The 12,517-nt window shown below is 38.3% G+C and overlaps 1 protein-coding gene and 1 long non-coding RNA gene across 4 annotated transcripts in view; one reads left to right on the top strand and one right to left on the bottom strand.

Moving 5' to 3' along the window:
• The window catches only part of ANXA5 (annexin A5), a 31,056-nt gene that overhangs the window by 16,428 nt on the left and 2,111 nt on the right, over nucleotides 1–12,517 (top strand). For both annotated transcript variants that reach the window (XM_027599985.1, XM_027599983.1), the window contains exons 6-10: nucleotides 549–639; nucleotides 3,414–3,493; nucleotides 3,954–4,010; nucleotides 9,707–9,800; nucleotides 10,681–10,776. In XM_027599985.1, the coding sequence (XP_027455786.1) occupies nucleotides 549–639; nucleotides 3,414–3,493; nucleotides 3,954–4,010; nucleotides 9,707–9,800; nucleotides 10,681–10,776 (418 nt within the window). The remainder of the gene's footprint in view (nucleotides 1–548; nucleotides 640–3,413; nucleotides 3,494–3,953; nucleotides 4,011–9,706; nucleotides 9,801–10,680; nucleotides 10,777–12,517) is intronic.
• Nucleotides 646–12,507, bottom strand: LOC113925319. 2 transcript variants are annotated; one of them, XR_003520977.1, is made up of 4 exons: nucleotides 12,120–12,507; nucleotides 9,502–9,654; nucleotides 8,850–8,935; nucleotides 646–970 (listed from the first exon to the last, which is right to left on the bottom strand). It is a non-coding gene; the product is annotated as an uncharacterized LOC113925319 (long non-coding RNA). The 2 variants fall into 2 exon arrangements; XR_003520976.1 differs by lacking the exon at nucleotides 9,502–9,654.

The following is a 12,517-nucleotide window of genomic DNA, read 5'->3' as shown; positions in this document are numbered from 1 at the left end:
TTCAATTCCTTTGTACTGATCCAGTTCCTAATTACTAAGCAATGCTACATTTATTATTTCCTTTGGTACAGAATTGGAAATTCCATGGAAAACTTAATTTGAGGGCAGGGGCTTTATGTTTTGAGATACAATTGTTTAAGTATCAGTGCTCCTCCACGTAAATTTATGTAAAGTTTTCATTTTTACTCTTTCAGTCTTCTTAATTTCATGTTTCATTAACATGTTTTACTTTTAAACTCTTCAGAATGAAACTATTTAGAATAAAATTAAAAATTTATATAATCTCTTTTGGGTCATATATCACATACATGCAATAAACGTTTTTCATTAGACAAAAAAGGATAAAATTGTCTTTGGAGAGAAAATTAATTGGAAATTTTTTAATTTTGTAACTAATAGAACTTGTATATAAAGAAGGGAATATTAAGTTGGATAGTTTATATAATTATATTTATATAATTATGCAATTTGGGTAACATCTGTTCTAGGAAAATAACTCTTTCATCTTATTGGCATATGTTCTCTATTAAAAATAAATTTCCAAACAGGGAGCTGGGACAGATGAAAAAGTACTGACGGAAATTATTGCTTCAAGGACACCTGAAGAACTGAGAGCCATAAAACAAGTTTATGAAGAAGGTAAACGCTTGGAATTTTATTTCCCCTTCATCTCCACTGTCACCTTTTCACTTTTCTAAAGTGAGTGCAGTTCTTCATGGTTACAGGAGGCAGGCCATATGTGATTCCTGAATAAACGAGTGAGCGAATGCATGAATAAGCAACAATTCAAGCTTGTTTTCCTTCAGTAAGGAAAAGACTGCTTTTTCCTAGACCTGTATCTATTTTGGTACTTAAGAGAAGCTTCTGATGAAGATGGGAGTTTACTTTTATGTAGAATTTGCAACTCGTGTAGGGACATACAGGTTGTTTTTCTTTTCCATGAACTTCAAGATGTAGGTGGTTTTTCTTCCTGAAAAAAAAAAAATCAGTTTTAATATTAGTAGAAGTTAAGCGTTATCTAAAAGACCCTTTTGGAATTTGGGAAAAGAAACCTTGTCCAGACCAGAGTTGATGAAAATGTTTGAGTAAATGTGTGTCATTTTAGTCAATGGCAGTGCTTGAATATTCTGCATTTTAATTTTTCTCTTTGGTGTGCCTTTTTTTTGTGAAACAAAAATCTATCATTTCAATCTGAAGTATGTTCTATGAATGGAACCAAGAAAATGAAATAAAAAGTAAAGGGAGAGTGTTCTTTGCTCATCACATTTTCTGTACCAGACTCTTTCCCCTACCTGACTGAGCAGACTCTTGAGATTATCAGCTCAGTCAGCAGACCAACAAGCTGAGTGCCTTCAGCTAGGAAAATGTGTCCCTGTCTTGGCATTAGTTTATTTATTTTAGAAATGACATTGTAACTCAGCAAGTCAGAACAGTGTGAAATTTAAATGATTAACTTTCTGAAGTGCTGGATCTTTCTTTCCTGCTTCTCTTGTTAAAGTTGGATAGGTCCCAACCACTAAGGCAGAGGGGATACATGTAACTGCAGAAGATCACCTACGAGTTTTATTTGATGTAATATTCAAAGATCTGTCTCTGGGCATGTTGACGTTTGTGAGGGAGCCTTTGTGTGCTGGATGACAAATGGGGTGCTGTCATGTACTACGCCCTGGCTGTGTGTCTGGTGGTGCACTGGCTGTCACGAATGACACAAAAGGTGCACATACCATAGCTCCCGTCCTCAAGGAGTGTGCAGTCTCTTGAGGGGTGACGTGATTTAGAAACTGACTGCAGCTGTTAAAGGATAGCAAAACCCAAACTAAAGTCAAATACCAAAAAATGTTTCATGCAAGGTTCCATTTAGAGCGGAGAGGTCATCAAGGCTTTTGATGTTAGAAGAGGCTCTGTGGTGCAGTCAGACAAGGTTTCAAGATGAGGTAGGTTTTGGGGAGGTGAAGAAAACATTTATGGCGTGTTCGTCCCTGTCTGCAATGCCATGGAGATTAGAGTGAGAATAGTATATGGAAGGAGTGGAAAGAAGCTGGCTGTCATGGAGGGTATGTGCATGTCTCGTGCGGGAGATAAACAGAGTAAATGCAGGCTGTGTTTCGATGGTTTTACATGACTGGGTGAGATCTTTGCACTTGATTCAGGGGTGGTGTAACGGGCGATGGAGTACTGAAGGAAGGAGATTTGAATCAAGAGGCTGATTAGGTAGCTATACGTGTGGGGAGGTAAGCTAGGCAGTTATGGCCCAACCTAGGTGGGCCATAGGTTGGTGGGAGGTATGATGGGGATAGATTAGAGGGAGGGGAACTATGTGAAAGGATTTGATCATTAATCACTTACAGGTTTTGTAGTACTCGAAGGGATAGAAGAGTCCTTCAACATTTTGTATTTGGGTAACTAGTTGAAATAAAGATGGAGCTCTTCTAGACATATTTATTTATTTAATATTATATTATGTTCAGTTAGCCAGCATATAGTATTTCATAAGTTTTTGATGTAGCGTTCAACAATTCATTAGTTGCGTATGACACCCAGTGCTCATCACCATACGTGCCCTCCTTAATACCCATCACCCGGTTACCCCCTCCCTCTACCCCCCTCCCCTCTGTAACCCTCAGTTTGTTTCCCAGAGTCCAGAGTCTCTCATGGTTCATCTCCCTCTCTGATTTCTCTCCATTTGGTTTTCCCTCCTGTCCCCTGTGGTCTTCTAGACTTTTTAATACAGAAGTGTCAGGCTTTTAAAGTTTGTCTGCTTTCAAATAATGATTAAATACTTAAATGTCTTGGAGCTGCCTTCAATAGCAGCTGTTTGAGTTAGTGAAGAGGGTGCGTAGACTTTTGTAGATTCCAGTTCTCCCCTTTCCTGTGGCATTATGTGGAATAACTGGAAATAGAGCTAGGAAGGGGCGTATTTTAAAACATCCCTGCTGTCTCTCAGAGTTAACTTTATTTGCTGCAGAGGAAAACATATCTTATTAGGGGAAAGAATGGCCATGCCTAAAGAAAGAAAAACTCAGAATTTTAGAGGTTAGAAGACCTTTGGAAACTAATCATGTAAAACTTTTGGAAGAAAGCATTAGAGTTTAAAATTATGATCAATTGTATGTTAGAGGCTTTCCTGTACCCATCACATGTCTACAGAGTATTAACTGCACTGGTTGAGAGTGTTTCTAAATGGCTGAGTCTGGATTTAGGCTTGAAGTGAGTGCTTTTGAGAGACTTTGTTTTCTACCAGTCACTCATTTAAGCATTTGCCTTTGGTCTTTAGAGCACTCAGAGATGGAGTAGAGAACATTTATACTAATCAAATATTCCTTCCTTTATGTCTCTTCCATTTGATTAATGGGGCAAGCTACCTTTTTTAGTTGAAAGAAGCTATAAATAAGTATGAAATTATTCTGTTGCAGAATATGGCTCAAGCCTGGAAGATGACGTGGTGGGAGATACATCAGGGTACTACCAGAGGATGTTGGTGGTTCTCCTTCAGGTATTGGGTAGAGACTGTTTAGAGTTTGATTAAAAAATCTGAAACTGGACTTGTCTGGATTTAGTTAAGTAAGGTCATTTAAAATTCTTTAATCATTTCTCATACTTGCCTGATTGTGGTTGTATGTTGCCTGTGTTTGTTTGTTTTTCAGAATATCTGACCTAAACTCTCAATAGCTAGCTAACTTAACGTTTTTTTTATTTTTTTTATTTTTTATTTTTTTGCTTTTTTTAATTTAAGATATCACTATTCTCTTTCATTCATAGGATTTAAAATCAAAAGGGTCAGATTGGTTTTGGACAGTGCTGTGTGATGATGTGAAATATTGTAGAATTGCTATCTTAAAATTGTATTATTCCTAAGAGAAAGAGCTTTATGTGCACAACCATCAGGTGGAACTAATTTTCCTTTTGAATAAAAATGCTCATGTAATTCAATAATGTGACATTATTTCTTGTAGGCTAATAGAGACCCTGATGCTGGAATTGATGAAGCACAAGTTGAACAAGATGCTCAGGTGAGATGTGATATGTGGTGACTTTATTATGACACTTGAATGAAAAAAAGAATCCATGATAATGGAAAATCGTAATACAGATTGTGATAGCATCTAAAAATAATGTTATTTATGGGCCCTTTACAAATCATAAGACTCGTAAGTATATTTTTTCTCATTTTGACCTGGCCAGCTAAATATTTTGTCCCAAAAGGGAAATGAAATAAAATGAGTTACATATAAATAGTGAATTTTGCCTAGATATATATGTATTTTTTGGTGATCATGGAAATTCACAAAATGGGTAATTTTACCAAAAACCACAGGTATTATTGATTCCACTGCTAGTGAGGCAGTAGGTGTCTTGGCAGGAGAGGATAAAGAGAAAAGAATGAGGTATTTTAGTGATAAATGGTGTTTTAATACATAGTAGATTATCAGTTACCATAGTATTTGGGAATTCCTCCACCTTTCTTTCGATAGAATTCTAAATAGGATTGTTCTCTTGTCAGCTGCTTTTAAATGACTCCCAAATGAAATTCTGTACTTAAATGGCTTTTAAATCCTAGTATAGTTTCAAGTAATAGTATAGTTAGCAAGTAATCAAATCTTAACTATAGAGAACAAACTGATGGTTACCAGAGGGAAAGTGGGCAGGGGAGTGGGTGAAATAGGTGATGGGGATTAAAGAATACACTTATGATGAGCACGGAGTAATGTATAGAATTGTTGAATCACTGTATTGTACGCCTGAAACTATTATAACATTGTATGTTAACTATACTGGAATTAAAATATGTTTAAAAAACTTAAAAACATAAGTAGTCAAATGTGGGAAATAAATATTAGGAAATTTGAAACATGAGACTTGAAAACTGGAAATTGGTAATAAAGGAATTCTTTGCATTCATAGAATCAAATACCGTAGTCCTGTTTCTCTGGTCACATGTTTCAAGTAATAAACAATTCTTTTTTTTTTTAAATATTTAAAAAAAGATTTTATTTATTTATTCATGAGAGACAGGCAGAGGCAGAAGCAGGCTCCCCGCAGAGCAGGGAGCCTGACTCAGGACTCGATCCCAGGACCCTGGGATCACACCTGAGCTGAAGGCAGATGCTTAACCCACTGAGCCACCCAGGTGCCCCAAGTAATATATAATTCTGATTGTTAGTCATACACCATGGAAAAAGGAAGAACCATCTTCACTCCTCCAGTTGACTCTTCTCTATGAAACAACTATTGGATGTGTAATCTGAATTTGCTAATGGGAAAGAGAGAGCATTATTATTCTTTTGGGTGGGTAGATTTTATAATGGTTTCAGAATGCTGTCATCTCTTTGCCTTGCTGGAGACAGAAGGAGAGCAAATGGATGTGTACTGAGGACTGTCTATGCAGTATTTGATGCTTCCCTCACTATCCTCCATAAAATGCAAACCTCTTGTGTCACGTCCCTAGATAAAACCTTAAAACTTCAGTGGATCCCATTATCCTCAGAATAAAGTTCAAGGTCCTAAATGTGATTTATAAGCCTCTTTGTTATCTGTCCCTTGCTTTCTTTTGCCTCCAGCCTCTCTTGCTCTATCTCCACCTGCCCCTTCCTCCACCCATTCACCTGATACTTCCTCTTCAGGAGTCAGTCCTCAGGTTAGTTGTTCATCAGGTATCCCTGCCTGACTCCCCCCCCCCCCGCCAAGTGTATGTCAGGTGCCCCTTACAGGGGCAGTCCAGCTGCCTTATATTGAAGCTATTTACTTGACTGCCTGCCCAGGGCACTCCGAGCTGTCCGTTCAGTTTGTATCCTTTGGATCTAGCATACAGTAGGCACTCAGTATATAACCGGTGAATGGATTAGTATATACCTCTGAAGTACAGGAGAATAATTTCTCTTTTATAGATAAAGAAACTGAGGCTCAGGGATTTGAGAATCAAACCCATGGCCCCCACTGACCAGTAGTGGGGCTGGGATTTATACCTGGGCCTGTCTAACCCCAAAGCCCTTTCTCTTTCAACTAGACAACAGTCTGTGTTCTTGCCTGCTAGTTCCTCTCCCCCCATCGCCTATACCATATAAAAGGCTTATTAAATACAGATTGGAAGCACAAATCCAGCTTAACTCTGCCTTCTTGGAGGAAGAAATTTGCCTCCTTGAGAAAGTGGTAGATCAGCCCTTCAAAACTACTCCCAACTGTTGGAGACTACGTTACTGCTTTCCAAACATTAATTATTTGTGGGCTTCATAGGAAACGGTGTGATTCTCACCCCTGGACTCTTCAAGAGTAGTCTAGATGTGTTTTGGTGGTCACGGTGGAAGAAGCCAACTCTGGTAGTCTCAGATGACTGCAGTGAGGCCTACATTAGTGGGCAGTGGGCTGATTTCCCAGCACGACTGGTGATGCAATGAGAGGATTGCTGCAGTGTGAGGCCAGGGAGTGGAAACAGTGCATTTTCCCCTTATTTTCATTGATTTCTCTCCTCAGAGCACTCGGTGTATAGCAGTGCTTCTCGGACTTTTAAGTGTTTGTGAATCACCTGGGGATCTCCTTAAACTGCAGGTTCTGACTCAGTAGGTCCGGGTGGAGCCTGGGATTCTGTATTTCTAACGAGCTCTCAGGTGATGCCTCTGGGGTCCCGGGACCACACTTTGAGTACCAGGGCTGTATAGGTGTCACCTACCTGTTGTGCAGAGCATATGACCATTCAGGACCGTGAAGGGGAAACTTTATACATCTGAAAACTGTCTTATGAAGTTACTTTAAAATATCCCTTGAAGAGTGGGGCATGTGGGTGGCTCAGTCGGTTATGCATCTGCTTGGCTCAGGTCATGACCTCAGGGTCTCAGGGAGCCTGCTTCTCCCTCTTCCTCTGCCCCTCCCCTGGCTCCTGTGCTCTCTCTCTCTCTCTCTCTCAGCTCTCTCAAATAAATAAAATCTTTTAAAAAAAAATCCCTTGAATAGAATTCAGGTTTTCTTTACCCTTTCGGTGATCAGGAACAACAAAGAACATGCTGCACTGGCTATTAGTCTTTGATTCTTTAAAAACTATTATTGGGGCACCTGGGTGGCTCAGTTGGTTGGGCATCCAACTCTTGATTTCTGCTCAGGTCTTGATCTCAGAGTCCTGAGATGGGCCGCCTCAGGGCCTGGGACTCTGTTCTCAGCAGGGAGTCTGCTTCTCTCCTTTTCCCTCTCTGCCCGCCCCTCCCCCACTTCACACTCACATGCGCGCTCGAACACTCTCTCAAATAAATAAATAAATCTTTGAAAAAAATGTATTATTACTAATGAATTCAGCTTGTTAAAAATAATTTTCCTTTTGGTGTTATGAAAAAGAACACACCCATTTCTTTCTTGTAGCAGGGGCAGCTGGACTGTTGTCACTAATGGGAATTTTTCTTAATCGAGAGTAAGCTGAGACAAAGGGCCCTTTTATAAGCTTTTGAATTTTTTTCTCTGCTGATACCTGGCACTAAGAGGATTCCTTTTATTTCAGGGATTTGATAAGCCACAGTGAGTCATTCACCCGGGAATTCAACATTTTGTAGATAATCCACTTTACTTTCTTACATTTTTATCTTTATTTATTTATTTATAGTGGGTTTTTTTTTTGTTTTTTATTTTTTATTTTTTTTACTTTCTTATATTTTTAATGTGTTAAACTGATTTTACCTCCTCCCCCTCTAAATCCTCCTTTCCTGATCTTGGAGATAAACCTGAAGGAGGGGGAAGAAAGGGGAAGGGGTAGGGAATCAATGTTTACTGAGTACCTGCTATTGATTACCTGACACTCTTTGATGCATTCATTATAAAGTTACATAATCTCCATTAATGACTCTGTAGAAATATTAATCCTATTCTAGGTGAAGACACTGAGACTCAAGAGATTAACTCATCTAAGATCTCACAGATAAGGATGAGGCCCAGGTCTTTTTGACTCCAAAACCTCTGCACTTTGCACTGAACCAGAGGTTATCAAACTGTGTTCAACTGTAAATCCCCCTCTGAGGGAAGGGGGGAGGGTGAGGAGGTGTGAGGGGCCTTCATCCGGAGCTGCTCCGTGGATGTTCAGCATCCTCATTTAGAAGAAAGCACTCTTACATTAAAACAAGACAAAACAAAACTTTTAAATAATTGTTCCACATGAAGGTTATCATTACTGCATATGATTTACTTAATAGTTTTAGAGTAGATATTGATCTCAAACATAATTCTTTCGAGAAAATGAAGAGATTATAGTTTAAAATAGCCATTTCACAAATTATTCCATATAACAGGCTTAACTGCTATACCTACTAGAGGAAATTTCTAGAAATATAGAATAGTTGTTAAGAAAGGAGTGCTTCAGGAATGCTTGTAGTATAGTAGGGGATGCACCCTTTCTCTCTTTTAGGCGTTAATGTGTGTGTATATCTTATCTATGTGTAGAAAACATATTAGAGGTAGTAACCAATATCTTTGGGATATTGGCCTTCATGGTAGTTTTTTTCTTATTCATGTTTTATCTCATACAAAATTTTTCAGTGAACACATGTTATTTTTGTTATTAGATTTAAAAAGTTATTTTAAGACAGGTCTATAATACCATGATATAGTTCTAAAGTTGAGATACTTGCCATGCCTTTCATAGTAACTCTCTTTTCAGTTTTGAAGAACATGCTCACATAACCAGGATTGATATTATTTATTTTTATCATTAAATTGATTTCAAAACTGATTGTAAGGATGTGACACATTTTTCAAAATTCCCTGGAAATACAACAAAAAACAGATATATATCACCAAAATCTACATTCTTAAACACACTATGATCAAAATTTCTACATCCAAACACATGCTATGATCACATCACCTTCTGTCCTTACTTGGTTTGCCGCTTGTGAGCATAAAGGCCAGTCCAAGTAGCAGGCTCAGCAAATTGCATTTGTCTTGGTTTAATAGGTGTACTTAACTAGAAATGAACAAAAGGATAGTATAGACATTTTAAAGGTTGATTCACTGGGTTTTAATAAATTATCCACATCTCAATAAGTGGACTCAGGTTTAATGATGGTGTTTGTATATAATTTTATTTTTTCAGCAATTATATGAACACTAAAAAGCATATATTTTCCATGTAAAAAAAGTAAATATGGACACTCAAACTATTCAACAAGTATATATTAGTTGCCTACTATATGCCAGGCATTGTGCTATACCCACAACCTTTTAAAAATTCGTTGTGATCTTTTAGAAATGTGAAAACTCTTTGTAGCTAGTTTTGGTTAAACTGCAGCTGAAAAGAGAAAATATGGAGTTTATTTTTTATCATGTGTTGCTGAACAACTGCCGAGTAAACAAAACAGAAAACATAGTTAAGCTCCTAGTTAAATTCTTTTCCAGTCTGTAAGTGGATGTGTCAACAGTGAGGTAATCAGAAATTTCTACCAACCACACCATTGCCCCCAAAAGCCTGGAAGTACCATAGACATTTTGGGAACACTTAATCTTGCCCTGTTGCTGTGATTTATTGCTTACTCATTAATCTTCTGTGGCACAGTTCAGTGGCAAGCTCCAATGTAGCTCCAGACTCACCTCACTGAGTTTTGGAAACATTAGAATTGAAAAGTAGAAGATGATGAATTAGGCTAATTAATGTACAGGGAGTGAAACACCAGTGTCATTCAGAACCTGGAAATGAGATGGAGAAACGGCTTACTAATTGAGGTTGAAATTTTCACAGGCTTTGTTTCAGGCTGGAGAACTGAAATGGGGGACAGATGAAGAAAAGTTTATCACCATCTTCGGGACACGAAGTGTGTCTCATTTGAGAAGGGGTGAGTGAAAAGAATGTGTACGGTACAGGTACTTTGGTTAATTTTGAAAGTACAGACGCCAGTGTGCCAAAATATGTGCTTTATAATAGGTGCTTCCTGAGTGAATTGGTTTTTGTATTTCTTCCTATTGGTAACCTTGAAAAATCTCATCATTCTCTTTGCTGCTATTGTAGTTTTACAGAACTAGAGATACTTAGTCCCCCCTTTGCTATCAGGGTGACGAGGGAGCTAGGCCTCTGGATTGTTACTCTCATAGTCACTAACCGCTGAGCTGTGGCTCAGCTCGAAATTCAAGCATTTCGTCCTAAATAGTGGCACCCACGATCTCTTCTCTAGGTATTCATCAGTTCTTGTGGTATCAGGTGGGAAAGAGCTCAGGTGACACGAAACCCTACTAATTGGGGCCTTAAACACATGGCTGATTTGGCAGGACCTGGGTGGGCTCTCTGTTTTTCTACTTCACTGTCCTTGGTGTTTTGGGGTTTTCTTTCTTGTGCCCTGTACCTGATTGTCACAGGAGGGCTACTGTAGCCCCAAATTTATCAACATTAACAGCAAGAAGAAAAGAAAGGGGTAAACTAATCATATCTGTTTATCACTCTTGATAAGGAAAGATTACTCAGAATCCTCTCTAGTAGATTTACCTTTGGGTCGCATTGGTTGTAACTAGTAAGTAGAGGCTGGGAACTCAGTGAACAAAGAACCTTTATAATCCATTATTTAGGGCTTGGGTATATTGAAGCTCTGTGACAAAGTCAGGGTTCTGTCGGCAAGGAAAAAGGGGAGATTTGTATTCAGTGGGACAATACCTGGTTAGAGTATCTTCTTTCTGTACAGAATAATCCTTACAGGATTGAGAAATCATTTTCCTTTTTTATAGTGTTTGATAAATACATGACTATATCAGGATTTCAAATTGAGGAAACCATTGACCGAGAGACTTCTGGTAATTTGGAGCAACTACTCCTTGCTGTTGGTAGGTGGTTTTACAATGTATATACTATTAATGGTGGTAAGAGCTAAAGTGTTTCATTCAGTTGAAGCTGTATCTGAAAATAACCACTTCTCTCTTTATGAAGAGCTTATTATGATTTTTGAGTGAAGCGAACTCCCGCATTTCCAAATCAAAGTCTGTTTTGATATTGGAAATACATGATTATCTGGTTAGTTCGTTTAATCCTATGGAAATACTAAAGCAACTGTTTATAAAAATCATTTTGAAGCTTTATTAAAAATATTATTATTTTATTATTTATTTTTTTAAAGATTTTATTTATTTATTTGACAGAGAGAGACACGGCGAGAGAGGGAACACAAGCAGGGGGAGTGGGAGAGGGAGAAGCAGGCTTCCTGCAGAGCAGGGAGCCCCATGTGGGGCTCGATCCCAGGACTCTGGGACCATGACCTGAGCCAAAGGCAGACGCTTAACGACTGAGCCACCCAGGTGCCCCCAAAATATTATTTTGTTATGAATCTGAAGTGTGGGCATTATCTCAGAGGCTTGTGAATATTGTTTCTGATACTGGGTAGAATTGTAGTATCCCTTTGAATACTGTCCTCACAGCTTTGAGGCAGACTGAGAAATTGGCATCTGAGCTAGAAAAAGTGTCTTTTGTATGATGGAAGATGTGGTGATGGTTGTTTTCAGATTACTTTGGAAATTTGTTTTAGCTAAATATTCAGAATGATCTGGAAAAATTAGAGAACTGAGTTTGTGCAGTTTATGGTAGTATTAAATACTGTCCAAATCCAGGGAGAGTCTAGTCTGTGAGTTCCCAGGGACCCTAGTTTTCATATGGGTTTGGAGTGAACATCTGTTTGTTCTGAGTATTTGGCATTGAGCTCGAGTTTTTGTACTGTCCTCTGGAGAATAAGCTAAAGCTGTGCATGAACCGGCACTAATAGTAGCCTTTGATTTGAGTTCCACACTTAATGAATTTTAATAGAAAACTTTCACACAACCCCTTCATAATTAGAATACACTTAAAATAATGGCGTTTAAGCACTGGAAGAGAGAGAATAACTTCACCCCCCAATTAATGAATTGTTATTTCTGTATATTAAGGAATTTTTATAGGGATAGTTTCTGAAGCTGAGCTGACTGAGGTCTGAGCAGCCCTAACACAGAGTAGATACATATATGTTCAGGGAAGATACTCTTTTCTGTTAACCAGTTTATCTGGGTGTCTCTCCTGAATTGGGCAAGTCTCGTGCTGCTCTATGTAAATCATGGGTAGTAAGGCATCTGGGGAGAATACCTAGGGTAAGATTACAGAAAAATAGTCCCAAGATTTGTCAAAGATTAGATGGAGTGGGTACCTTGTGTTATTTGCTTGAATATGTTGGATCAGAAACTTCCAGGATGTTTGTATCCTTTCCTGAGGGTGAAGAAGGTTGTGGTGTAACAGCCCAGGCTGCCCAAACTCTGATAGCAGAAAGGTGCTTAGAACAGAGGGGTGTTGAAAACCTCACACGTCCTGTTCTACACGACTTTCTCTGCAGAACTCAGAACTTTAAGGAAATTCCATCCCAGTTTCTAAGAAAATACTTGGTGAATAAGGAGATCAGATCAGCCTGCAAATGAGCAGTTTTTTAGCGTAGGTTATTTTTATGCTTGTGAATAAGTAGAGCAATAAGCATGAAGCAAGTTTTGATTTTTAATCACTAATTTTTTCTTATCAGTATAGCATCTGACCATCATATTATTTATTTTCTTA

The sequence above is a fragment of the Zalophus californianus genome, chromosome 2 (assembly GCF_009762305.2).
Source record: "Zalophus californianus isolate mZalCal1 chromosome 2, mZalCal1.pri.v2, whole genome shotgun sequence".
Lineage (NCBI taxonomy): Eukaryota > Metazoa > Chordata > Mammalia > Carnivora > Otariidae > Zalophus > Zalophus californianus.
The sequence above is the reverse complement of the archived record's forward strand: the minus strand, read 5'-3'. Positions and strand labels throughout refer to the sequence as shown.